The 26,376-nt window shown below is 47.9% G+C and overlaps 1 protein-coding gene across 1 annotated transcript in view; it reads right to left on the minus strand.

Annotated features, from left to right (window-relative positions):
* Positions 1 to 3,572: 3,572 nt before the first annotated feature.
* LOC140394754 (F-box and WD repeat domain containing protein 10B-like) overlaps positions 3,573 to 26,376 on the minus strand; it is a 92,419-nt gene continuing 69,615 nt past the window's right edge. Inside the window, 3 exon segments of the mRNA XM_072481971.1 lie at positions 3,573 to 4,494; positions 12,962 to 13,117; positions 13,342 to 13,619. Coding sequence (XP_072338072.1) covers positions 3,668 to 4,494; positions 12,962 to 13,117; positions 13,342 to 13,619 — 1,261 coding nt within the window. The 3' untranslated portion in view covers positions 3,573 to 3,667.

Raw genomic sequence — 26,376 nt, forward strand, 5'->3', positions numbered from 1 at the left:
ACAAATTTGGGTAGGAGATTGAGCTGTGAGGATGCAGAGATGCTTCGGCTGTATTTGGACAGGCTGAGTGAGTGGACACATGCATGGCAGGTGCCGTATAATGTGGATAAATGTGAGGTTATCTGCTTCGGTAGCAAAAATAGGAAGGCAGATTATTATTTGAATGGGAGTAAATTGAGAGAGGTGAATACTCACCGAGACCTTGGTGTCTTTGTGCATCAGTTGCTGAAAGTAAGTACGCAGGTACTGCAGGCAGTAAAGAAGGCAAATCGTATGTTGGCCTTCATAGCAAGAAGATTTGAGTATAGGAATAGGGATGTTTTACTGTAATTGTATAGGGCATTGGTGAGGCCACACCTGGAGTATTATGTGCAGTTTTGGTGAGGAATTATGTTCTTGCTTCGGAGGGAGTTCAGCGAAGATTTACCAGGCTGATTCCTGGGATGGCAGGACTGCCATAGGAGGAGACTAAATCAGTTAGGATTATATTCATCGGAGTTTAGAAGAGTGAGCGGGGATCTCATAGAAACTTATAAAATTCAAACAGCGTTAGGCAGGGTAGATTCAGAAAGAATGTTCCCGATGGTGGGGGAGTCCAGAACTAGGGGTCATAGTTTGAGGATAAGGGGAAACCTGTTAGGATGAGGTGAGGAGAAATTTCTTCACCCAGAGAGTGATGAATCTGTGGAATTCACTACCACAGAAAGTAGTTGAGGCCAAAACGTGTCATTTCAAGAAGGAATTGGATACAGCTCTTGGGGCTAAAGGGATCAAGGGATATGGAAGGAAGGTGGGATCAGGGTATTAAACTTGATGACCAGCCATAATCATAATGAATGGCGGAGCAGGCTTGAAGGGCCGAATGACCTCCTCCTGATTCTATTTTCTATGTTTCTATAAATTTTAAAAGCAAATATGAGAAGCAAATGTAGAGTGAGAGGAGACTGCCAGCTTAAGAAAAAAAGGAATCCAAAAGTCTTCTATGGGCATTTAATAGTAAAAGGCTGGTAAGAGTAGGAGTGGGGTTAGTTGGAGACCCAAAAGGGGATTTATGCATGGAGGCAGGATGCTTGACTGAATACTTTCATCTGTCTTTACCAAGGAAGATGCTACCCAGACCATGGTGAAAGAGGAGATAATTGATGATGATGAGGGATTGGATAGGCTGTCTGTTATTAAACTTGATAAGTTACCAGGGCCAGATGAGATGCATCAGGAATACTGAAGGCATCAGGAATACTGAAGGAAGTGAGTGTGGAGGCACTGGCCATAATTTCTCAGTCTTCCTTGGACTCGGGTGGTGCCGGAGGACTGAGATTTGCAAAGTTACACCCTGGTCCCAAAAAGGGAGCGAAAATAAGCCCAGCAATTACGGGCCTATGTTTATCCACGGTGGTGGGGAAGCTTGTAGAAGCAATAATTTAGGACAAAATATATCATCATTTGGACAAATGTGGGTTAACTAGGGAAAGCCAGCACAGATTTCTTAAGGGAATGTGGTGTTTCATTAATCCGCTTGAGATTTATGATGAGGAAGCAGAGAGGGTTGATGAGGGCGATGTGGTGTACACAACCAGGCATTTGACACAGTGCTACGCAGCAGACTTGTGAACATCGATAGAGCTCATGGAATAAAAGGGGTCGTGGCAACATGGATATGAAATTGGCTGAGTAACAGGGAACAGAGAGTAGTGGTTTATGGATGGAGGCAGGTTTATAGTGGAGTTCCCAGGGATCAGTATTGAGATACTTGCCCATCCTGACATATTAATGACCTAGACCTTGGCGTCGAGGGCACAGTTTCAAAACTTTTGGAGAATATGAAACTTGAAGCCATGATGAACTGTGAAGAGGATAGTGTAAGACTTCAAAAGGACATAGACAAGTTGGTGGAATGGGCAGACAAGTGCCAGATAAAGTTCAATACAGATTTATTTTGGTAGAAAGAAAGTAGAGAGACAATATAAAATAAAGTGTACATTTCTAAAGGAGGTGCAGGAGCAGAGGGATCTGGCTGTATATGTGCATAAATCATTGATTGTGGCAGGAGAGGTTGAGAGAGCGGTGAATAAAGCATACAGTATCCAAGGATTTATCAATAGGGGCACAGGGTACAAGAGGAAGGAAATCATGTTAAACATGTGTAAAACACTGGTTCAGCCTCAACTGGGGTATTGTGCCCAGTTCTCGGTGGCACATATTAAGAAGGATGTGAAGGCATTTGAGAGAACGCAGAAAAGATTCATAAGAATGGTTTCAGAGATGAGGGATTTCAGATATGTGAATAGTTTGGAGAAGCAGGACCTGGTCTCCTTGGAGAGGAGAGAAGAGATGACTGAGAGGAGATTTGATAGAGGGTGTTCAAATTCATGAATGGGGGCTGGACAGAGTAGATAAGGAGAAACTGTTCCCATTGATCGAGAACCAGAGATCACAGATTTAAGTAAAAAGTCTTACACCATGTTAAAAGTCCAACAAGTTTATTTCATGATTCCAAGTAAATCTGTTGGACTTTAGTGCCCACCCCAGTCCAACACTGGCATCTCCACATCACAGATTCAAGGTAATAGGGAAAAGAGGCAATGGAGATAAGACAAAACATTTTTGTACAACCTATGGTTAAGATCTGGAATGTACTGCCTGAGAGTGTGGTGGCAGCAGGTTTGATCGAGTCTTTCAAAAGAAAATTGGATTATTTATCCAAAAAGGAAATATTTGCAGGGCTATGGGGAAAAGGCAGAGGAATGGCACAAGGTGAGTTGCACTTTCAGAACAGGCCGGGGCAGACACTCTGAGCTGAATGGTCTCCTTCTGTTCTGTGACCAGGGCGGAATATCCCGGTTCTTCCCGTCAGTGGGATCTTCCGGTCCCTTCGAAGGTGACGTCCGTGGAAGCGGGACCATGAGCGATACAAAACGCTGTAGACATCGGCGAGACAGGAAGATCCCGCAGGTGGCAAATGGTGAGCTGCCTCCGCTGCCGGGAAACACCCCACAGCTGTGGGAGTGAATTCTGCCCAATGTTTTCTCTGAATAGGTGCTGTGTTGGTGTCCTCTCGAAAAAGCCAGAGATCAGCAGCAGTTCAATTCCTTCAATTATGTTTCCTTCATTGTGTTTACTTCATACAGTATTTCAGTATGCGTTACTTCATACTTTTATCGATTTTATTCATGGTTCCCAACTTAAATATTGCACTTCCAATGGACACTGCACTGTCGTGACTGCCTAGCAGTAGATTCACTACCAACTGGAGCAGTGGGATGTGATTGGATTATTACTGGATGACCATTTTGAATAAGAACATTTAAACAATGTAACCAATTTCAATACCTAATTTATACGACATCTCTGCATTAACATATATCAGATGGAATGCCTTTTGAAGGAAGAAGTTAAATGTATGGGGAAACTTGCAAACTGTATTTTCATTACTGGTGAATCCTTTTGAAACTGTAACCTTGTGAAAATCCTTCAATATCACCTCGATCGCAGCACAAGGTGCCCTTTCAGACACAAAATCTTATTCAGATTCCAACTTAACACACAGAATTGACCCACACAAGCACGTGTAATACTAGCTGTACAGCAGGCAAACGATTTATTAAACCATTACTCAATATATTACTGTACATATGAACTGCTTTCGAACATGAGGTTTCTTATCAGCTCATTTCCGCGAATGAGGCTCAAGTTCAGTTCCTTCAGCTTTCTTTAACCAAGCCCTCCGACTAGCTGTGTGCTTTTCCTGATCTTTTATTTGCTGCTGAACATTGTGTTCCATGACTACTCTGTCCGCATACTCCTTCATTTGTTTTGAAGTCAAAAGATAGAAGCCACTGTTTATCCGAAGTGGATTAATGTCACCTGTTGGCTGTAGCTTCATTTTGGTATCTAACATGGGTATCGCCATAGGGCTCACGAGCAGATTGGTTTTGTTTTGATCTTCATTGTTGCCACTAGTTACGTAGCTCGTCGTGTTAGCCATATCTTCAACTGCAGTCTGGGGTCTATTCTTTTTGCCTATGAACTTGACCGGGTCTACAAAACCTAGTGCCGACTTTGATCGTTTCGTCATTGATTTTGATGTAAAACATTCGTTGAAATTGTGCAACATATCTTTAAATCCTTGCCCTTTCGAAATGTAAGGAGCCATGAGTGTTTTGACAGTAACACAATCGTCTGTTGATTTAACAGCATCGGCAACATTTTTCGATTTGTCTTTGGACATCTTTTTTGCTGTACTTGGGAGCATTTCCCCAGTGTCTTCAAGAGGGCATAGGGACTGACCCCAGTCCTCTGCAAGTGAATTGTTGTAGAGAGTATTTATTGATGTTTCATCAAATCGGAGGGAATTGTGGATGGCGTTGACAGTCAGGTAAATCTGCTCTGCGGTTTTCGGCCGATAGGGCCGATGTCTTTTAATGCGCTTTAATGAAATCTGCTCACTGGCTGAAAGGAATCTAGAAGCTGTTGACAAGGATTCGGACCTTGTACCTATAAAAAAGTCAAAAGCAAATGATGTCATTGTGTTGCAGAGCATTAGAATTATGCAAATAAAAGAAAAATTTAAGTAAATAAAACCCTGCACAACCTTGTTTCACTTACCAATATCTCGCTCCAAACCGTTTGGAGTCTCTGGTCAGGGTTTTTATAGGGCAGTGCTGGCCCTTCCCACCATCTGCATATCGCAGGAACCCTGCCCCTACCAGCCTGGATTTTAATGATCTCCAGGCAATTCATGGCCTGTGGTCAGGGCCTACACCCTGCTAAGGCAGCACAGGATGTCCTGGTCCCCATAAGCTGCCGGCCAATCAGATGACTGGCTGCCCTCCAGTCCCATGGGCATCACCAGGAATGGTGACCAATGCTTGGGACTGCAGCAGCCCCAGAGCAGCCAGGCTGGTGGAGCTCCGGACCATAGGTAGTTGGGATAAGGAGTGGCTGGGGACATAAAGGCAGACCGGGGATGAGGGTCAGGGAGGGAAGGGGGTCGATCACAATGGCAGGTTGGGTGGATCTCTCATCGGGAGCATGCATTGGTACAGGCGTTCCCTCCGTGGGCCACCCAATCAGGAGGAATCCCAGCCTTCACTAGCTCACAAGGAGGCTGCTGGCTTTCACTGGCAGCTGAATGAGGCCATTACATATTGCCCCATCCACCATACCACTCAATCTCCACCACCTCCCAGGAAGTGAGTGGAGGGCTTAAAATCCCAACCTTGGTTTTATTCTTCCATTCTGAACTCTGTGAATATTCCAGCTTCTTGAGCTTAACTTCAAGAAAATAAAGTTCTGTTGATAGGATGACAACATTACACTAACCTTACAAAAAATTAATTTTTTGACCCTCAACAAATCCCTACTCCTCTTAACATGAAATGATTTGTGTTGTATTGGGGTTGCATCTTGGAATGCCCTGGACGATGTGATTCTGGAAATGAAAACTTTTTCATAGATCCATAGAATCCCTACAGTGTAGAAGGAGGCCATTTAACCCATCGAGTCTGCACCCACCCTCCAAAAGAACATTCACCACCCCATCCCCATAACCCCGCGCATTGATCATGGCCAATCCACCTGATCTGTACATCTTTGGACTGTGGGAGGAAACTAGTGCCCCCGGAGGAAACCCACAAGGACATGGGGAGAATGTGCAAGGTTGCAGGCTAGGTGCTGGAAAATGGGATTAAAATGAGCGCCCATTTTATTTTTTCTCTCTTTTCAGCTGGCGCCGAAACGATGGGCCGAATAGACTCTTTCTGCTCCATAACCTTTCTATGGCTCTAAAAAGGTGAACGGTAGAAAAAGCAGAGCATTTTATTGCCAATTTTATGCAGACTGAGTGATCCTCACTGCAGTATAACTAGTAACCATTTGTTAATTGGCAGTTCATTGTTGTGAAGCTGGTATTGCCCAAGTTATTTTCATGTCACACAAACCGAAACACGGTTGGCGTATCCTGAGTAAGTCACTACGTCAGTCCAAGTGTTAAAGTCTGGGCTGAAGGAAGAAGGAAATTCAGTGATGTTTCAGTTCTTGGCCATTGTTCAATGATCCCCTGCTATAACTGGATATTTAATGGAAACAGGATCCAGGTTCATCTTCCTTATTCCAAGGTGATACCGAGAACAGCAACCTGAACAAGCATCTCTAACTGGCAGAAAATATCCCCTAAATGGCGGAAAAAAATAACTTCAGAAGGATCCTAAACGGCCAACGCTCCTGCCCTCCGACTCGTGAAACTCAAAAAAGACATTGGCTCAGATTGGATAATAGAACAGCTCAGTCCCACTTGTAACCTCTCCAAACAGAAATAAAATCAGCTGACCGGATTCATATTCAATGCTCCAGCTGTTCTAACAGTTCACTGTAGAGGATCAGCATAGTCAAAGTGAGAATTCTAAAATGCCAGCAGACACCCTCCAGCCATGTGCCCCAGTGTCTTCTTCACTTAACTGCAGACACTAAATCCACCTTCCCCAATCCAGTATCTGGCAAAAATCTTCCATTCTGTAATACCATTCATAGCTTACCACTAATATCTGACCGGCGCAGATGAGTTGGGCCGAAGGGCCTTTTCTGTGCTGTATGGTTCTGTGACTATGGATGGGATTTACCGACCACCCCGCTGCGTGTTTTGCAGCTTCCCCGTTGACAGCACCCCGCATCGCCGGGAAACCCGTACGCTGGCATGGGACAGGAATTTCCCGCCGTGAACAGCCGGTAAATTACGCCCTCTGACTCCTATCTCCCACGCCAAATTTTCCTCCTCGTACAGGTACCTCCTCTCTTGTGGAAACAGTATTAATGAGGGCTCTGTCATCATATTTAGAATGAATATCCCTTAATACCCGGGTATGAGTAGAGCTGTACCAATAAGATTGCTACGTTTCAATGTTGCAGACTGCTTCTGTGAAACACAATAGAGGTGTAACGCCTTCAACAACATAGAATCATAGAGTTTACAGTGCAGAAGGAGGCCATTCGGCCCATCGAGTCTGCAACGGCCCTTGGAAAAGACACCCTACTCAAGCCCACACCTCCACCATATCCCCGAAACACAGTAACCCCACCTATCCTTTTGGACACTAAGGGCAATTTAACATGACCAATCCACCTAACCTACACTACTTTGGACAGTGGGAGGAAACCGGAGCACCCGGAGGAAACCCACGCAGACACGGGGAGAAGTGCAAACTCCACACAGAAAGTAACCCAAGGCTGGAATTGAACCTGGGACCCAGGAGCTGAGGCGGCAGCAGTGCTAACCATTGTGCCACCGTGCTACCCCATTAAGACTTCTTTCCAGAACCGGGTTGCTGAGTATAGCAGTCTGTATCCAGCCTCCATTCCCCGAGCACAAACTCAAATCGACAAACATTTCCTATCAAGAAACAAAAAAACAGGGGCAATAGAAGAATCCAGGAATGAAATTCATTCTTGGTCTCTTAGCTGGAAAACAGAAAGATGATAATGCCTCAATCTGTAGCCTTATGATGGAAGAAAGGGGAATTACTCAATAGTACACAATTCTGAGAGGTCTAAATTTATGTTTGCTAATGCAGTAACAGTCAAGTAGGCCAATAGAAAATATAATGCACGGATCAAGAAAACCTGGGAGAATTCAGAAACTATCCTTCGTTATTCTGATCAAGAGTGCCCGTTGTCTCAATATGACGGTCCATTTCAGCCCCTCTAAAATAAGGTCATATGTGACTGAAATCAAAACAATATAATTGAATGTCAGATCTTCCCCCACAACCTCCAGCACCCCCAGAAAATCATCGCTGCTTTAATCTCCAAATGCAGCACGGGGTTATCTGTCAGTAAAATGCCTGCTGTTCACACAGCCCACCTCCGAATGAACAAGCTGGTCAAAATGTTTTGCCGTCATTTGATCAGCTGAGCAACAGCCATCCACCTCTCCCCTCCCAGCTTTTCCAGCCTCAAGATTTCCAAACAACAGCTCAGTGTGGTGTATGTATTAGGGGTCATGTGGGACCTGTGAAGCCGAGATGCTATTGGCTGACAGATCCCGGGTCCTGGTTGGATCTGCCGACTTCTGGCTCCGCCCTGAAGGCGGAGTATAAGAACCCAAGCTTCTCCCCGCAGCTTCATTCTGTTGCTGAGCTGCCGGGGACCAGCATCGCTTAATAAAGCCTGGATCGACTTCATCACTTCTCGTCTCTCGTAAGTCATTGTGCGCAACAATTTATTAAGCGAGCTTAAAAGACTATGGAGCTCCGGATCGCCCCGGAATGCCTGCGGATCAGCCCCCACGCAGCGAACTCGGCAGCAGTATTCAAACACTGGCAAGCATGCTTTGAAGGCTACCTCCGAACGGCCCCCGGCTGGATCACAGAAGACCAGAAATTGCAGGTCCTGCATTCGAGGGTAAGCCCAGAAATTTACCCTCTCATAGAAGATGCAGAGGATTTCCCGATGGCGCTCGCATTGCTGAAGGGCATCTACGTTCGGCCCGTTAACCAGCTCCACCAACTCGCGACGAGACGGCAAAGTCCCGGAGAATTGCTAGAGGAATTCTACGCTGCGCTGCTAATTTTGGGACGAGGCGGCAGCTGCCCGCCGGTGAACGCGATCGAACACACGGACCTGCTAATTCGTGATGCATTTGTGGCAGGTATGAACTCTCCCCAAATCCGCCAAAGACTTTTGGAAAGAGAGTCGCTAGGACTCTGAGGCACGGGCCCTTGCAACCTCCCTTGATGTGGCCTCGCAATACGCCCGCGCCTACGGCCCCGACGGCGCGGCAGCCCCTTGGGCTCCATGGATCCCCGTCGCGACAACCCCCCCCCCTCGCAAGCTTGCACGGTTAAAGCGCCAGACCATCCCGGGGGGGCCCGCTGCTATTTCTGCGGACAAGCGAAACACCCCCGGCAGCGCTGCCCGGCCCGCGCAGCTATTTGTAAAAGCTGCGGCAAAAAGGACCATTACGCGGCAGTGTGCCGGTCCTGGGGGGTCGCCGCAATCCCCGGAGAAGAACGAGCCCAGCACATCCCAAACACCCCCCCAGCGCCCCATGTGCGTCCCGCGGGCGCTGCCATTTTGGGTCCCAGGCACCACGAGGGGAGGATGGGCGCCGCCATCTTGTGACCCCCCAGCCACGTGCGATTCATGGGGGCAGCCATTTTGTCCACCCCCGACCACGTGCGATCCATGGGGGTGGCCATTTTGTCCACCCCCGGCCGCGTGCGATTCATGGACACCACCATCTTGGTTGACAACAAAGGACCCCAACATCGATGGCTCCACGGGGTCCGAAGAAGACGCCGTGACACTACTACCACGACTGGCTTCGGTGACACTGGATCAATCGTGGCCCCGGACGCTCCAGACGACGACAACAACGGTGCTGGTCAACGGATACGAGATGCCATGCCGGATCGACTCCGGGAGCACTGAAAGTTTTATTCACCCAGACACGGTAAGAAGCTGTTTTCTGACCATCCATCCAAGCACGCAAAAGATTTCAATAGCTGCAGGATCCCATTCCGTAGAGATCAAAGGGTTCTGCATCGCAAACCTAACGGTGCAAGGGAGGGAGTTTAAGAACTATAGGCTCTACGTCCTTCCCCAACTCTGCGCGCCCACATTACTGGGATTAGATTTCCAGTGTAACCTGCAGAGCCTAACATTCCAATTCGGCGGCCCAATACCCCCACTCACTATCTGCGGCCTCGCAACTCTCAAGGTTGGACCGCCGTCCTTGTTTGCAAACCTCACCCCGGATTGCAAACCCGTCGCCACTAGCAGCAGACGGTACAGCGCCCAGGACCGGATATTTATTCGGTCTGAAGTCCAGCGGTTGCTGAAGGAAGGCATAATCCAGGCCAGCAATAGTCCCTGGAGAGCCCAGGTGGTAGTAGTAAAGACCGGGGAGAAGCAAAGGATGGTCGTAGACTATAGTCAGACCATCAACAGGTACACGCAGCTAGATGCGTACCCTCTCCCCCGCATATCCAACATGGTCAATCGGATTGCCCAGTATAAGGTCTTTTCCACCGTGGACCTCAGGTCCGCCTACCACCAGCTCCCCATCCGCCCAGGTGACCGCAAGTACACAGCATTCGAGGCAGACGGGCGTCTATACCACTTCCTAAGGGTCCCATTTGGCGTCACGAACGGGGTCTCGGTCTTCCAACAGGAGATGGACCGAATGGTTGACCAGCACGGGTTGCAGGCCACGTTCCCGTATCTCGACAGCGTAACCATCTGCGGCCACGATCAGCAGGACCATGACGCCAACCTCCAAAAGTTCCTCCAGACCGCTAATGCCCTGAACCTCATATATAACGAGGAAAAATGCGTTTTTAGCACAAACCGGTTGGCCATCCTGGGATACGTAGTGCGCAATAGAGTAATAGGCCCCGACCCCGAACGCATGCGCCCCCTTATGGAATTCCCCTCCCCCACTGCTCCAAAGCCCTGAAACGTTGCCTGGGTTTCTTTTCATATTACGCCCAGTGGGTCCCCCAGTACGCAAAGGCCCACCCGCTAATACAGTCCACTACCTTCCCCCCGTCGACAGAGGCTCGCCAGGCCTTCAGCCGCATCAAAGCGGATATCGCAAAGGCAACGATGCGCGCCATCGACGAGTCCCTCCCCTTCCAGGTCGAGAGCGATGCATCCGACGTAGCTCTGGCGGCCACCCTTAACCAAGCGGGCAGACCCGTGGCCTTTTTCTCCCGGACCCTCCACGCCTCAGGAATCCGCCACTCCTCAGTGGAAAAGGAAGCCCAAGCCATAGTGGAAGCTGTGCGACATTGGAGGCATTACCTGGCCAGCAGGAGATTCACTCTCCTCACCGACCAACGGTCAGTAGCCTTCATGTTCGATGATGCACAGCAGGGCAAAATTAAGAATGACAAGATCCTAAGGTGGAGGATCGAGCTCTCCACCTTCAACTATGAGATCTTGTATCGTCCCGGAAAGCTGAACGAGCCGTCCGATGCCCTATCCCGCGGCACATGTGCCAACGCACAAATAGACCGCCTCCAATCCCTCCACGAGGACCTCTGCCACCCGGGGGTCACTCGATTCTACCATTTCGTAAAGTCCCGCAACCTCCCCTACTCTGTTGAGGAGGTCCGTACAGTCACCAGGAACTGCCACATCTGCGCAGAGTGCAAACCGCACTTTTTCAGGCCGGAGAGAGCACACCTGATCAAGGCTTCCCGCCCCTTTGAACGCCTCAGTTTGGATTTCAAAGGGCCCCTCCCCTCCACCCACCGCAACGCATACTTCCTGAACGTGGTGGACGAGTACTCTTGTTTCCCCTTCGCCATCCCCTGCCCCGACATGACAGCGGCCACAGTCATTAAAGCCCTTGGCACCATATTCACACTGTTCGGTTGCCCCGCGTATATCCATAGCGACAGGGGGGTCCTCCTTCATGAGTGACGAGCTGCGCCAGTTCCTGCTCAGCAACGGCATAGCCTCGAGCAGGACGACCAGCTCTAACCCCCGGGGGAACGGGCAAGTAGAGAGGGAGAACGGCACGGTCTGGAAAACCGTCCTACTGGCCCTACGGTCCAGGGATCTCCCAGTTTCCCGGTGGCAGGACGTCCTCCCGGACGCTCTCCACTCCATCCAGTCGCTGCTGTGTACCACCACTAACCAAACGCCTCATGAGCGCCTCCTTGTCTTCCCCAGGAAGTCCTCCTCCGGAATGTCGCTGCCGACCTGGCTGGCGGCCCCAGGACCCATCTTGCTCCGGAAACATGTGCGGGCGCACAAATCGGACCCGTTGGTCGAGAGGGTTCACCTTCTCCACGCGAACCCGCAGTACGCCTACGTGGCGTACCCCGACGGCCGACAGGACACGGTCTCCCTGCGGGACCTGGCGCCCGGCAGAAACACACACACCCCCGACACCGATCATCCCCTCCCTGCCACCGGCGCACCCCGCGACCGCCCCCTTCCCGGGGGGATCGGTCCTCCTCCCGTGCCCGCCCAGGAGCAAAACAAGAACAAACAGCGAAACGCTCCCGGAGACGACAATGCCCGAGCAAGCACCTGCACCACCACCGTGGCTGAGGCGATCGACGAGGAAGACCAGACCGCCCGCTCGACTCGGGGAATCCGCGTGACACCAAGAATGTTGTAACAAAAAAAAATGTTTTTTTGCTCATATTGTAAAAAGTTCTCACAAACTTGTACATAGCCCAGTGTAGGGCTAAAGCTGTAGTAACACTGTCTGAAAATTGTTCCAGGGCCAGCCTTGTAAACTCCTACCACCATGCGAACCACCACCCCGCCGGGTTCCTTTTTAACAAGGGGTGAATGTGGTGGTATGTATTAGGGGTCATGTGGGACCTGTGAAGCAGAGATGCTATTGGCTGACAGATCCCGGGTCCTGGTTGGATCTGCCGACTTCTGGCTCCACCCTGAAGGCGGAGTATAAGAACCCGAGCTTCTCCCCGCAGCTTCATTCTGTTGCTGAGCTGCCGGGGACAAGCATCGCTTAATAAAGCCTGGATCGACTTCATCACTTCTCGTCTCTCGTAAGTCATTGTGCGCTACAATCAGCAAGACTCTCATTCTCTCCTGATGATTTGAGCCTGTTTAGGTTTATAGGACGCCTCTGTATCTATCCATAAGTCCCTGTGTTACCAACAAAGCCACAGATATTCTTCTGTATTTTACAGTGATCTGAGATGGTGCGCAAGGTACTGTTCTGCTTAACAATCGCAAAATGAAAGAAAACCCTTCCCATCTTTTTGAGAAGAATCAAGGCACCCAAATGAAAAATACCCAAATAAGGATGTCCGAGAATGAATGACAGCCCCAGTTCCAAGATGGGAGAACATTGTCACGGCAACTTACGCAACGATTTGTTTTATATCTCCTGCTGAAAGATATTTGAATCAAAATTTAAAATATATGACATACTGAGTTACAACCAAGGGTATCAAAGGAAATGAAACCTCATCTGTCTCACCATAAAAAATCCTGGATGGCACATCTGTTCTTAAACCGTCTCCTCTGAACATCTTTGGACTCCTTGAGGATGCCAAGGGTGGCTTTGAAGGTAATTCAGACCGCAGGCCAATGTGCGGTGCACTTTGATGCCGATACTTTGAATCTGATTGAATCCCTGCCAAAGAGTAACAGAAAGGAAAATAATATCTGCATTGTACCATTTGTAAAGTTGCTATTCAGGTCTTCAATCGTTTTTATGTTGATCTTTGCTTAACCGTGTTATACTTTTGAGGCATCAGGAATCACAGCAATTTAATCCCACCGCTGTAGATGATGTATAAAGAAAACCTTTATTATAGCTGCATAAACAAATGTTGTTAATTTTATTAAGACACTTACTTCGTGCTGCCTCCAAGCACCTTCCTGACATGTAGCGTGTATGGTGGAACAGACCCTCTTCTGCAAGATTCTCACGTCTATGGTAGATCTTTTCATTAGTTGAACCAATTCTTCTCATGCGCTGAGCACGGGTATAACTATAGGGTTGCTTCCTCAGTGGGGCCATTTTGAATTTGTCTAGCAGCGCTAAACTTTCAGTTGCTGATTTTGCTGTGTAATCCCATGTAATCTCCTCAAAATGAAAGTTCACCACATTGAACACAGTGTTTATTATCATCCTAAGTAAGTAAAGAAACTTTTGATGGTACCAGAGACAGAAAATAAAATACTTTCTCTATAAAACCTCCAAACTATGCATGGCTCAGAAAATATCGAGGCGTAACTTTCAGACTGCTGACAGCTCAGTGCTCAGTTAACACACTGATAGTTATCTCGTACCATTCAAGAATTCACAGGTATGGAATCAGTTCTCGTGCAGCAAGCCCTGGACAACATTCAGGCTTGGACTGATAAGTAGCAAGTAACAGCGTGCCACACATGTGCCACGGAATGACCATCTCCAACCAGAGAGAACCTTGCCATCTACCCAAGATAGAACAGGAGGTAAGAGAGGAGGGGGAGTTGCGTTTTTGATTCGGGACAGTATCACGGCAATACAGAGAGAGGATATATCCAAGGGTTCGCCGACTGAGTATATGGGTAAAACTGAAAAAGAAGAAGGGTGAGATCACTTTGGTAGGAATGTACTATAGACCCCCAAATAGCGGGATATTGAGGAGCAAATATGTAAGGAGATGACAGATACTTGCCGGAAAAATAGGGTGGGAATAGTTGGGGTCTTTAATTTTACCAACATTAACTGGGACAGCCATAGCACTAGGGATTTGGATGGAGAGAAATTTGTCGAGTGTATTCAGGAAGAATTCCTCATTCAACATTTTGTGGGTCGGGAAGGGCTAAACTAACAGACGGGTCTAGGCTCATTACTATGAGTTTCACTTCTTCCTGCTCGTCCAGACCGTACATGACGGTCTGTTGCCTAACTCGCTCAAAAAAGTGGTGTGGGTCTGATGTGTGGTGCAAGGTTTCTATTTTATCCAAGGCATCCCTTAACTGGGTGATGGTTAGTGGGGTGGTGTACACAAAATCGGGTTGGTCTTCTGTCGGTACTCTGCGCTGTGTGGTGACTGGATTCATAGGGTTGGGTGCTGCCTGTGCAGTCGGTGGTGCGGGTGCTTTCCTTTTCATGGCCTGGAGGGCTCTATTCTGACTTTCTGTTTCGTTTACATATCGATGGGCCGTTTCGTTAAGTTCCTGCCAATCGAGGCCATCTTCCTGATCTAGCTTTATAAAACCCTGGTTAGACCACACTTGGAATATTGTGTCCAGTTCTGGTCGCCTCATTCTAGGAAGGATGTGGATGCTTTGGAGAGGATGCAGAGGAGATTTACCAGGATGCTGCCTGGACTGGAGGGCCTGTCTTATGAAGAAAGGTTGAGGGAGATAAGGCTTTTCTCACTGGAGCGAATAAGGAAGAGAGGTGACTTGATAGAGGTGTGCAAGGGGATGAGAGGCATGGATAGAGTGGATAGCCAGAGACATTTCCCCAGGGCTGTCACGAGGGGACATAATTTTACGGTGATTGGAGGAAGGTATAGGAGGAAGGTATAGGAGAGTTGTCCGAGGTTGGTTCTTTACAGAGTGGTGGGTGTGTGGAATGCACTGCCAGCGGAGATGGTGGAATCAGAGTCTATAGGGACATTTAAGCGACTCTTAAGCACGTGGACAGCAGTAAATTGAAGGAGTGTAGCTTCGGTTGATCTTGGATTAGGTTAAGTGGTCGGCACAACATTGTGGGCTGAAGGGCCTGTACGGTGCTATACTGTTCTATGTTCTAATATGTGGATGGCCCGACTCTTGGGGAATAAGGAAGGGCAGGTGATGGAAGTGTTGGTGAGGGATCACTTTGGGAGCAGTGACCATAATTCCATTAGTTTTTAGATAGCGACGGAGAATGATAGTTCTGACCCAAAAGTTAAAATTCTAAATTGGGGCAAGGCCAATTTCAAGGGTATTAGGTGGGAACTTTCAAGAGTTGATTGGGGGTGCCTGTTTGCAGGCGAGGATACAACTGGTAAGTGTGAGTCTTTCAAAAAGGTGTTAACTAGGGTTCAGGATAAACACATTCCTCTTAGAGTGAAGGGTAAGGCTGGTAGAAGGAGGGAACCCAGGATGCCATGCATAGACAGCTGGGATCAAGTGGATCCCTTGAAGAGTATAGGGCTTGTCGGAGTAGAGTTAAGAGAGAACTTGGGAGGGCAAAAAGAGGACATGAGATTGTCTTGGCAGCTAAGGCAAAGGAAAATCTAAAGAGCTTTTAAAGATACATAAAGGGTAAAAGGGTGACTAGGGAGAGGGTAGGGCCTCTTGAGGATAAACAAGGTCATCTATGTGTGCATCCACAAGGGATGGAAGAAGTCCTAAATGAATATTTCTCATCAATATTTACTGTTGCGAAAGGCACGCATGTTAGGGAAATTGGGGAAATACAAAGTGATTTCTTGAAGAGTGTACATATTAGAGAAGGAGGTGCTGGGGGTATTAAAGCACATCAAGATAGATAAATCCCCGGGACCTGATGAAATGTATCCCAGGATGTTGTGGGAGGCTAGGTAGGAAATTGCCGGACCCCTAGCTGAGATATTTGAATCATCAACAGCCCCAGGAGAGGTGCCTGAAGATTGGAGGGTAGCAAATGTTGTGCCCTTGTTTAAAAAGGGCTGTAGGGATAAGGCTGGGAACAACAGACCGGTTAGCCGTACTTCTGTAGTGGGTAAATTGTGAGAAGGTATTCTGAGGGACAGGATCTACAGGCATTTAGACAGGCAAGGGCTAATTAGGGAAAGTCAGCATGGATTTGTAAGGGGAAAGTCATGTCTCACCAATTTGACTTGAGTTTTTTGAAGGTGTAACCAAGAAGGTAAATGAGGGCAGTGTAGTCGACATTGTCTACATGGACTTTACCAAGGCGTTTGACAAGGTACCGCATAGTAGGTGGATGCAAAAGGTTAAATCTCACGGAATCCAGGGTGAGGTAGCCAATTGGATACAAAATTGGCTGGGCGACCGAAGCCAAAGGGTGGTTGTGGAGGGTTGTTTTCCAAACTGGAGGCCTGTGACCAGCGGTGTGCCTCAGGGATCGGTGCTGGGACAACTGTTATTTGTTATATATATTAATGATTTGGATGAGAATGTAGGAGGCATGGTTAGTAAGTTTGCAGATGACACCAAGATTGGTGGCATAGTGAATAGTGAAGAAGTTAGAGAAGATTGCAACAGGATCTTGACCGATTGGGCCAGTGGGCCGATGAATGGCAGATGGAGTTTAATTTGGGTAAATGCGAGGTGATACATTGTGGTCGATCAAATTAGGGCAGGACCTACTCAATTAATGGTAGAGAGTTGGGGAGAGTTACAGAACAAAGAGATCTGGGGGTACAGGTTCATAGCTCCTTGAAGGTGGAGTCACAGGTGGACAGAGTGGTGAAGAAGGCATTCAGCATGCTAGGTTTTATTGGTCAGAATATTGAATACAGGAGTTGGGACGTCTTGTTGAAGTTGTACAAGACATTGGTAAGACCACACATGGATACTGTGTTCAGTTCTGGTCACCCTATTATAGGAAGGATATTGTTAAACTAGAAAGAGTGCAGAAGAAATTTACGAGGATGTGACCAAGACATGTTGGTCTGAGTTATAAGGAGAGGCTGGATAGGCTGGGATTTTTTTCCCCTGGAGCGTAGGAGGCTTAGGGGTGATCTTATAGAGATCTATAAAATAATGAGGAGCATAGATAAGGTAGATAGTCAACATCTTTTCCCAAAGGTAGAGGAGTCTAGAACTAGAAGGCATAGGTTTAAGGTGAGAGGGGAGAGATACAAAATAATAATCTTTATTGTCACAAGTAGGCTTACATTAACACTGCAATGAAGTTACTGTGAAAAGCCCCTAGTCGCCACAATCCAATGCCTGTTCGGGTACACAGAGGGAGAATTCAAAATGCCCAATTCACCTAACACCACATCTTTCGGGACTTGTGGGAGGAAACCGGAGCACCCGGAGGAAACCCACGCAGACACGGGGAGAACGTGCAGACTCCACACAGACAGTGGCCCAAGCCGGGAATCAAACCTGGGACCCTGGAGCTGTGAAACAACAGTGCTACCCACTGTGCTACCATGCTGTCCAAAAGAGACCAGAGGGGAAATTGTTTCACACAGAGGATGGTGAGCATTTGGAATGGGCTGCCAGAGGGAGAGGCGGGTACAATTTTCTCCTTTAAAAAATAGTTAGTCGGTTACATAGGAAGAGCGTTATGGGTCAAATGCGGGCAAGTGGGACTAGCTTAATGATAGAAACTGGGCAGCATGGACAAGCTGGTTCGAAGGGCCTGTCTTCGGGCTGTAAATATCTATGCTCTATGACATTCAATGGCCTGCCACCACTGAACTCCCACTCTCAACATCCCTTGGGATTTCCACTGACTGAAAACTGAACTGGAATAGTCACATAAATACTGTGGCTACAAGAGCAGGTTAAAGTCTGAGAAACCTTTGGAGTAACTCATCACCTGACTCCCCAAAACCTATCCACCATCTACAAGATATAAGTCAGGAATGTGATAGAATACTGTTCACTTGCCTGGACGAGGGCAGCTCCAATAACACTCAAGAAACTTGACACCAGGACAAAGCTTCTGCTTGACTGGCACTTCATCCACAGCCTTTAACATTCCCTCCCTTCATACCGATGCAGTGGTAGTAGCAGTGTGTGCCACCTACAAGATGCAGAACGGCAACTTGATAAACCTCCTCTGTCAGTAGCCTCCAAACCCACAATCTCTACCGCCTAGAAGGACAAGGGCAGCAGATGCATGGGAACACCACCACCTGCAAGTTCCCCTCCAAGCCACTCACCATTCTGATTTGGAAATATATCGCCGTTCCTTTACTGTCGCTGGGTCAAAATCATGTAACTCGCTCCCTAACAGCTCTGTAGGTATACCTACACCACATGGACTGCAGCAGTTCAAGAAAAACGCCCCCACCACCTACTCAAGCACAACTGGGATGGACAATAAATGCTGACCCAGTCAATGATGCCCACATCCCATAAATGAATATAAGAAAAAACAATGAACCCACTCAAATCTTATTTCTAGCTATATACCAATAATCCAAGTACAAATCATAAACACAAACGCCTTTTTCTGCTTTCCCTGCCCCACTCTCTTTGTCCACAATCTCACCATTTCATCATCTCCTGATTTCATTATATGTGGTTTGGTGTGGTCAAATATAACCTTTACTGCAGTCATTTCCCTGAATAACATAATTCTTAGAACATTCTGCTCTGCAGCTGCCTCTCAAATCCCATCGAAATTTTAAAGATGGAAACCAGTCAAAAGCAATGGGGCTGGATTCTCCAAAAATGGGGCTATGTCCCCACGCCAGGGTAAAAACGCTGGCGTTTCACTCTTGACTTTCCTTAAGAAAGTCCTGAGCGATTCTCCTACCTGCAATGGGCTGACAGGGCCCCGGAGTGTTCCTCGCAGCTCTGGCTGTGGATACGGGGCCCCGCACTTACGGTCGGGAGTCCGCGCATGCGCACTGCGGTGGTCTGCAGCAGCCGTGGCGTGCGCTATTGCGGACTTGGACTGCGGACCGTCATCCAAAATCGCGTTTGACGTGGTGGTGGAGAATGGCTGTTTGCGAGGAAATCGGGACCGAGATCGCGCGCGCCCTCGGATCCGTGCCGCCCGATCGCTCCCCTTGACGTCCATGAGGCCCCCATGGTGATCGCCCCCCCCCCCCCCCCCCCCCCCCCGCCTGAGTCCGCAGCCGCCACCCGAGGTTCCCGACAGCTGATACATGGTTAGAACCACACCGTCGGGAACTCAGCCAGTTTTGAGCGGAGAATTGCAGGGGGGATGGGGCGCCTCTTTCAATGGCCCCCTAGCCATTGTGCGCGAGAATCGCTTCAGCGGCACCGGTCCCAATTTGCTCATAAACGGCCATCCTCCGCCCCGTGCAGAACGCGATTTCGACGCGGGGCTGCGGAGAATCCAGCCCATGATTGCCAGGAAAAACAACCACAAAGGCAAGTTATTCAGTCAGTTAAGCCCTTGAAGTCTGAAGACGGATATTCACCTCTTAATCACAAATGTCCAAGTGCTAGCACTGGATGAAAAATCTCATACCTGGGCAAGACAGAGTAATGGTAATCTAGCTTCAGAAATCAGAGTAATGGTAATCTAGCTTCAGAAATGCCATGGGTCAGTAACTGTAATGTGTGCCTTTATTAAACTGTATACTTGCACGTAAATCCAGAAATCTAGGTCACCATTTGGGTGTTAACAATAGGAGGTATTTTTTGGTGGCTCACTTTGAGGGAGATGGCGGTGTGGTGGTATTGTCACAGGATTAGTAATTCAAGGTAATGCTCTGGGACTCTGGTTCGAATCCCACCATCCAAATGGTGACATTTGAATCCGATTAACAATCTAATGCTGACCATGAAACCATTGTTGACTTTCGTACAAACCCATCTGGTTCACTACTGTCCTTTAAGGAAGGAAATCTGCCATCCTCACCTGGTCAGGCCTACCTGTGACTCCAGACACATAGCAATGTGGTTGACTCTTAAATATCCTGTACTGTACACACCCCTGTCAGCATTAACGGGGCTGAGGTGGAGATGGTTAGCAGTTTCAAATTCCTAGGGGTGCACATCTCCAAAAACCTGTCCTGGTCCACCCACGTCGACGCTACCACCAAGAAAGCACAACAGCGCCTATACTTCCTCAGGAAACTAAGGAAATTCAGCATGTCCACATTAACCCTTACCAACTTTTACAGATGCACCATAGAAAGCATCCTATCAGGCTGCATCACAGACTGGTATGGCAACTGCTCGGCCCAGGACCGCAAGAAACTTCAGAGAGTCGTGAACACCGCCCAGTCCATCACACGAGCCTGCCTCCCATCCATTGACTCCATCTACACCTCCCGCTGCCTGGGGAAAGCGGGCAGCATAATCAAAGATCCCTCCCACCCGGCCTACTCACTCTTCCAACTTCTTCCATCGGGCAGGAGATACAGAAGTCTGAGAACACGCACGAACAGACTCAAAAACAGCTTCTTCCCCACTGTCACCAGACTCCTAAATGATCCTCTTATGGACTGACCTCATTAACACTACCTGTATGCTTCATCCGATGCCAGTGCTTATGTAGTTACATTGTATATGTTGTGTTGCCCTATTATGTATTTTCTTTTATTCCCTTTTCATGTATTTAATGATCTGTTGAGCTGCTCGCAGAAAAATACTTTTCACTGTATCTCGGTACATGTGACAATAAACAAATCCAATCCAATCCAATCCTCTTGCATGGTCGACCATGCCACTCAATTCAAAGGCAATCAGGGAGGTGCAATAAACACTGGCCCAGCCAGCGACACCCACATCCCACGATTGAATAAAAAACCACTTTCATCTGTTTCTGGTCCAGTTCCTAACCTCCAATGTGACTGGGTTTTATTTTGAGGCTCTGGCCCAGATACCTACGGGGAGAGGGCAGAAAGTGGCTGAGAAAGCTGAAAATGAGGATCATCTAATTAAACGGCAGGACCTCATTTGCAACTTTTTTCTACATTTCACAACTGGCAGCTGGATGGTCATGTGGGAAGGTCTTTGGGTGTTATAGTGTTTTACAGCACAGGAAGAGCCCCTTCGGCCATTGTATCTGCACCGGCCATCAAACACCTATCCATTCTAATCTACATTTTCCAGCACTTAGTCCATAGCATTGCATGCTCTGGCATTTCAAGTGCTCATTTAAATGCTTCTTAAATGTTGTGAGTGTTCCTGCTCTACCATCCTTTCAGGCAGCGAGTTCCAAATTCCCACCACCCTCTGGGTGAAAAAGCTTTTCCTCAAATCCCTTCTAAATCTCCTGCCCTTAGCTTAAATCCTGCCCCATGGTTACTGACCCCTCTACTAAGGGGAAATGTTCATTCCTATCTACCCTATCTATGTCCCTTATAATTTCAATAATACACCTCAATCAGGTCCCCCCTCAGCCTTCCCTGCTCAAAGGAAAACAACCTCCACTTAACCAGCATCTCTTCATAGCTGGAAAACTACAGCCTAGGCAACATCCTAGTGAATCCCCTCTGCACTCTTTCTGGTGCAATCACATTCTACTAATAGTATGGCGACCAGAACTGCACACAGTACTTTAGCTGTGACCTAACAAATGTTTTATACAGCTCCATCATAACCTTCCTGTTTCTCATATTCTATGCCTCGGTTAATAAAGGCAAGTATCCCATATGGCTTTTTAAGCACCTTATCTACCGAATTGAATGGAGTAACTGAACACAGTGAAAACTTTTGGTCGATCAGGGAAAGCTAGAATGGATTTGTGATGGAAATGTCATGTCTGACTAATCTTATTAAATTTTTTGAAGAGGCGACTAAGGTAGTGGACAGGGGACTATCTATAGATGTTATTTATATGGACTTTCAGATGACATTTGATAAAGTTTCACATAAGAGATTGTTAACCAGGGTGGAAGCCCATGGAATTGGGGGCAAATTATTGACATGGTTAGGAACTTGGTTGAGTGGCAGGCAACAAAGAGTGGGGATAATGGGTAATTACTCTAATTGGCAGATGACCAGTGGTGTACCACAGGGATCTGTATTGGCCCCTCAATTATTCAGAATATTCATGAATGACTCTGATGATGGCATAGAAAGCTATGGGGCGATTCTCCGAGCCCCGTGCCGGGCCGGAGAATCGCCGCAACCGCGCCACGATGCCCCGGTGCGTGATTCTTTGAGGTGCGGAGAATCGGCGGCATTTGCGCCGGCACGTTTGGCGCGGCGCGGCCACGGGAATCGGCGGGGCTGCCGATTCTCTGGCCCGGATGCCGAGCGGCCGCGCCGATACGACAGAGTCCCGCCGGCGTTGTTCACCCCTGGTCGTTGCCGGTGGGAACTCTGCAAGAACGGTCGGGGGGCAGCCTGGGGTGGGGGGTGGGGGCTCCTTCACCGGGGGGAACTCCAATGGGGTCTGGCCCACGATCGGGGCCCACCGATCGGCTGGCCGTCCTCTCCCCACCCCACCCCGGGCCTACTTTCTGGTGCGGCCGGCCCCTGAACACTGACTCCATCTTGAGTCGGGGCCGGCGCGCTAAAGAAGTCCCCCGCGCATGTGCAAGATGGCGCGGGCCAACTGCGCATGCGCAGGATTGAGCTGGCCCAACTGCGCATGCGCGGGTTGGCGTGGCGCCCATTTGGCGAAAGGAGACTGGAGCGACGTGAACCGCTCCAGCGCCGTGCTGGCCCCCTGTGGGGGCCAGAATCGTACGTAACCGGGCCTGGTTCGCGCCGTCATGAAACGCGACGGCTTTCATGACGGCGCAAACGCTTGGGCCCAATATTGGAGAATCGCCCTCTATCCAAATTCGCTGATGATACAAAGTTAGGCGGCATTGTAGGCAACTGAGATTATAGCATAACATTGCAAGGAGATATTGACAGACTAGGTGAATGGGCAAAATCGTGGCAGATGAAATTCAATGTAAGCAAGTGTGGGGTTATCCATTTTGGATCAAAAAAGGATAGAGTAGAATACTTTCTAAATGGAAAGAGGTTCAGTACAGTGGATGTCCAAAGAGACCTGGGAGTTCAGGCGCATAGATCCTTAAAATGCCATGAACAAGTGCAGAAATCTCTCCCTCAACATCAGCAAAACTAAAGAGCTGGTCATTGGCTTCAGGAAGCAAAGTATCATACACAACCCTGTCTGAATCAATGGTGCTGAGGTGGAGATGGTTGACAGCTTCAAATTCCTCGGTGTGCACATCCTCAACAATCTGTCCTGGTCCACCCACGTCGACGCTGCGACCAAGAAAGCACAAGAGCGCCTATAACTCCTCAGGAAACTAAGGAGATTCGTCATGTCCACATTGACTCATCAATTTTTACAGATGCACCATAGAAAACATCTTATCTGGCTGCATCACAGCTAGTATGGCAACTGTTCAGCCCAAGACCGTAAGAAACTACAGAATCGTGAACACAGCCCAGTCCATCACGTGAACCTGTCACCCATCCATTGACTATGTCTACACTGCTGCCTTGGGAAAGCGGGCAGCATAATCAAAAGCCCACTCCCCCCCCCATCCGGGTTATTCTTCTCTTCCAACTTCTTCCATCAAGCATGAGATACAAAAGTCTGAGAACACGCACTAACAGATTCAAAAACAGCTTGTTCCCCGCTGTTACTAGACTCCTGAATGACCCTCTTATGGACTAAACTGATCTCTTCACACATCTTCTCCACTGAATAGTACTACACTCTGTATGCTCACCCGATGCCTGTGCTTATGTATTTACATTGTATATTTATGCATGTCCTCTGTTTTTCCATTTATGGAACGATCTGTCGGGACTGTATGCAGAACAATACTTCTCACTACCTCGGTACATATAACAATAAATCAAATTAAATTCAATTTTTTTTAAAAGGCTAATGGAATGCTAGCCTTTATATTTAGAGGATTGGAGTATAAAGACATAGAGGTTGTGCTGCAGCTATACAAAACCACTTGGAGTAGTTATGGGCACCAAACCTTAGGAAGGATATTTTGGCCTTGGAGCGAGTGCAATGTAGGTTTACAAAAATGATACCTGGACTACAGAGGTTGAATTATGAGGAGAGGTTACTCAAATTAGAACTGTTTTCCATAGAATTTAGAAGGTTAAGGGGTGATCTAATTGAAGTATTCAAGATATTAACAGGGAAAGACAGGGTACATAAAGATAAACTACTTCTACTGGCTGGAGATTCTAAAACTAGGGGGCACAGTCTAAAAATTAGGACTAGACTATTCAGGGGAGATGTTGGGAAGCATTTCTTCACTCAAAGAATGGTAAAGGTTTGGAACTCTCCCACAAACAGCAGTTTAAGCTGGATCAGTTGTTGATTTTAAATCTGAGACATAGATTTTTGTTAAGCAAAGATATGAGCCAAAGGCAGGTATATGGAGTTAGGTCACAGATCAGTCATGATCTCATTAAATGGCAGGGCAGGCTTGAGGGGCTGAATGGCCTACTTTTGGTCATATGTGCCTGTCCTGTGGTCTTCAGGAATCAAGGGAAATGTATTGTACTTCCTAGTGTTCATTGTGTATTCCCTTGCGATGTTTGTCCTTCTAATCTGTATTGGTGGAGAGGAGGAAATGAGAGAGGGCAAGATTGAAGAGATTGCAGGTAAAGTTGCAAAGTCCTGGATGGAGGTTGAGGATGGATGTGCAGAATGAAGACTCAAAAAGTTCATGGTTCCTATTGCAGGAAGATTCTGATTATAGAAAGGAAATGTGGTGAGCTTGGGAACTGGAAGAGATTAGGGAACCAACCCCTGCTCTGCCTGGCTCACAGGCAGTACTCAAAAGGCACTTAGCTGCTAGATCGGGCCTTTCACACTTCCCTTTAGCTCCAGGGTTTCCTGAGCCTTGGGAAATCTAGCCCTTTGTTTTAAAACTGGCTGACAGCCTCATTAAAATATTTCAATCACAAACCTATATCTGGAGACAAAAACAGAAAATACTGGACAATCTCAGCAGGAGAGAGAAGTGAGCTAACATTTCGAGTCTGGGTGACTCTTTGTCAAAGCTGGAGAGAACTGGAAATGGGGTCAGATTTATACTGTTGGGGGGGAGGGAGCGGTGGGGCTGGCTAGGGGGCCAGCGATAGGTGGAGATTGACAAAGATGTCAAGGATAGAAGACAAAAGGAATGTAAATGGAGGTAATTAAGGCTAATAAGGGTGCTGATAGTGGCACATAAAGAGGTTAGAATGTGAGAATGGCAGCACAAAGATGAACAATGAATGAAAGGGCAACTAGGAACAGTTGGTTCAAGTGGACTGGCGGGGGAGGGGGGAACGATGGTGAGGGAAAAACAGATTAATGGAAGAAATGAAAATTAATGGATTGAAATAAAAATGGGGTGAAGTGGAATTAGTGTACAGTCTATCCCAGAATTTTGAAGTAGAAAGGTCAAGGAAGGGAAGAGAAGTGTCGGAGATGGACCATGTGAAGGTGATAGAGGGGTGGTAATTGGAAGCAAAATTAATAATTTTTTCCAGGACCAAACGGGAACATGAAGCGGCACTGGAACAGATGTCGATGTACCGATTAAAGAGTTGTGGGATAGGGCTGAAGTAGGACTGGAACAAGGAATGTTCCACATACCTCACAAAGAGACAGGCAAAAACTGGGATCCATGCTGGGACCCTTTGCTTTGGAGGAAATGAGGCATTCATAGAATTTAGTGCAGAAGGAGGCCATTCGGCCCATTGAGTCTGCACCAGCCCTTACAAAGAGCACCCTACTGAAGCCCACATATCTACCCTATCCCCGTAACCCCTACTTAACATTATTTGGACACTAAGGGCAATTTAGCATGGCTAATCCACCTAACCCGCACATCTTTGGACTGTGGGAGGAAACCGGAGCACCCGGAGGAAACCCACGCAAACATGGGGAGAACGTGCAGACTCCGCAAAGGCAATGACCCAGCCGGGATTCGAACCTGGGACCCTGGAGCTGTGAAGCAACTGCTAACCACTATGCTACCGTGCTGCCCTATGTTGAAGGAGAAATTGTTGAGTGAGATGACAAGTTCTGCCAGCTGGAGGAGAGTGCTGGTGGATGGGGGATTGTTCGGGGGCCTCTGTTTGAGGAAGAAGCAGCGAGCCCTCAGATCATCCCGGTGGGGAAAGGAGGTTTAGAGGGATTGGACATCCATGGTAAAGAGGGGGCGGTTAGGGCCGGGGAACTGGAAGTTGTTGATATGATGTAAAGCATCAGAGGAATCACGAATGTGAGGTTGGAAGGACTGGACAAGAGGAGAGAATATGGAGTCAAGATAGGAAGAAATTAGTTTGGTAGGACAGGAACAG

Source organism: Scyliorhinus torazame, chromosome 18, assembly GCF_047496885.1.
Source record: "Scyliorhinus torazame isolate Kashiwa2021f chromosome 18, sScyTor2.1, whole genome shotgun sequence".
Taxonomy (NCBI): Eukaryota; Metazoa; Chordata; class Chondrichthyes; order Carcharhiniformes; family Scyliorhinidae; genus Scyliorhinus; species Scyliorhinus torazame.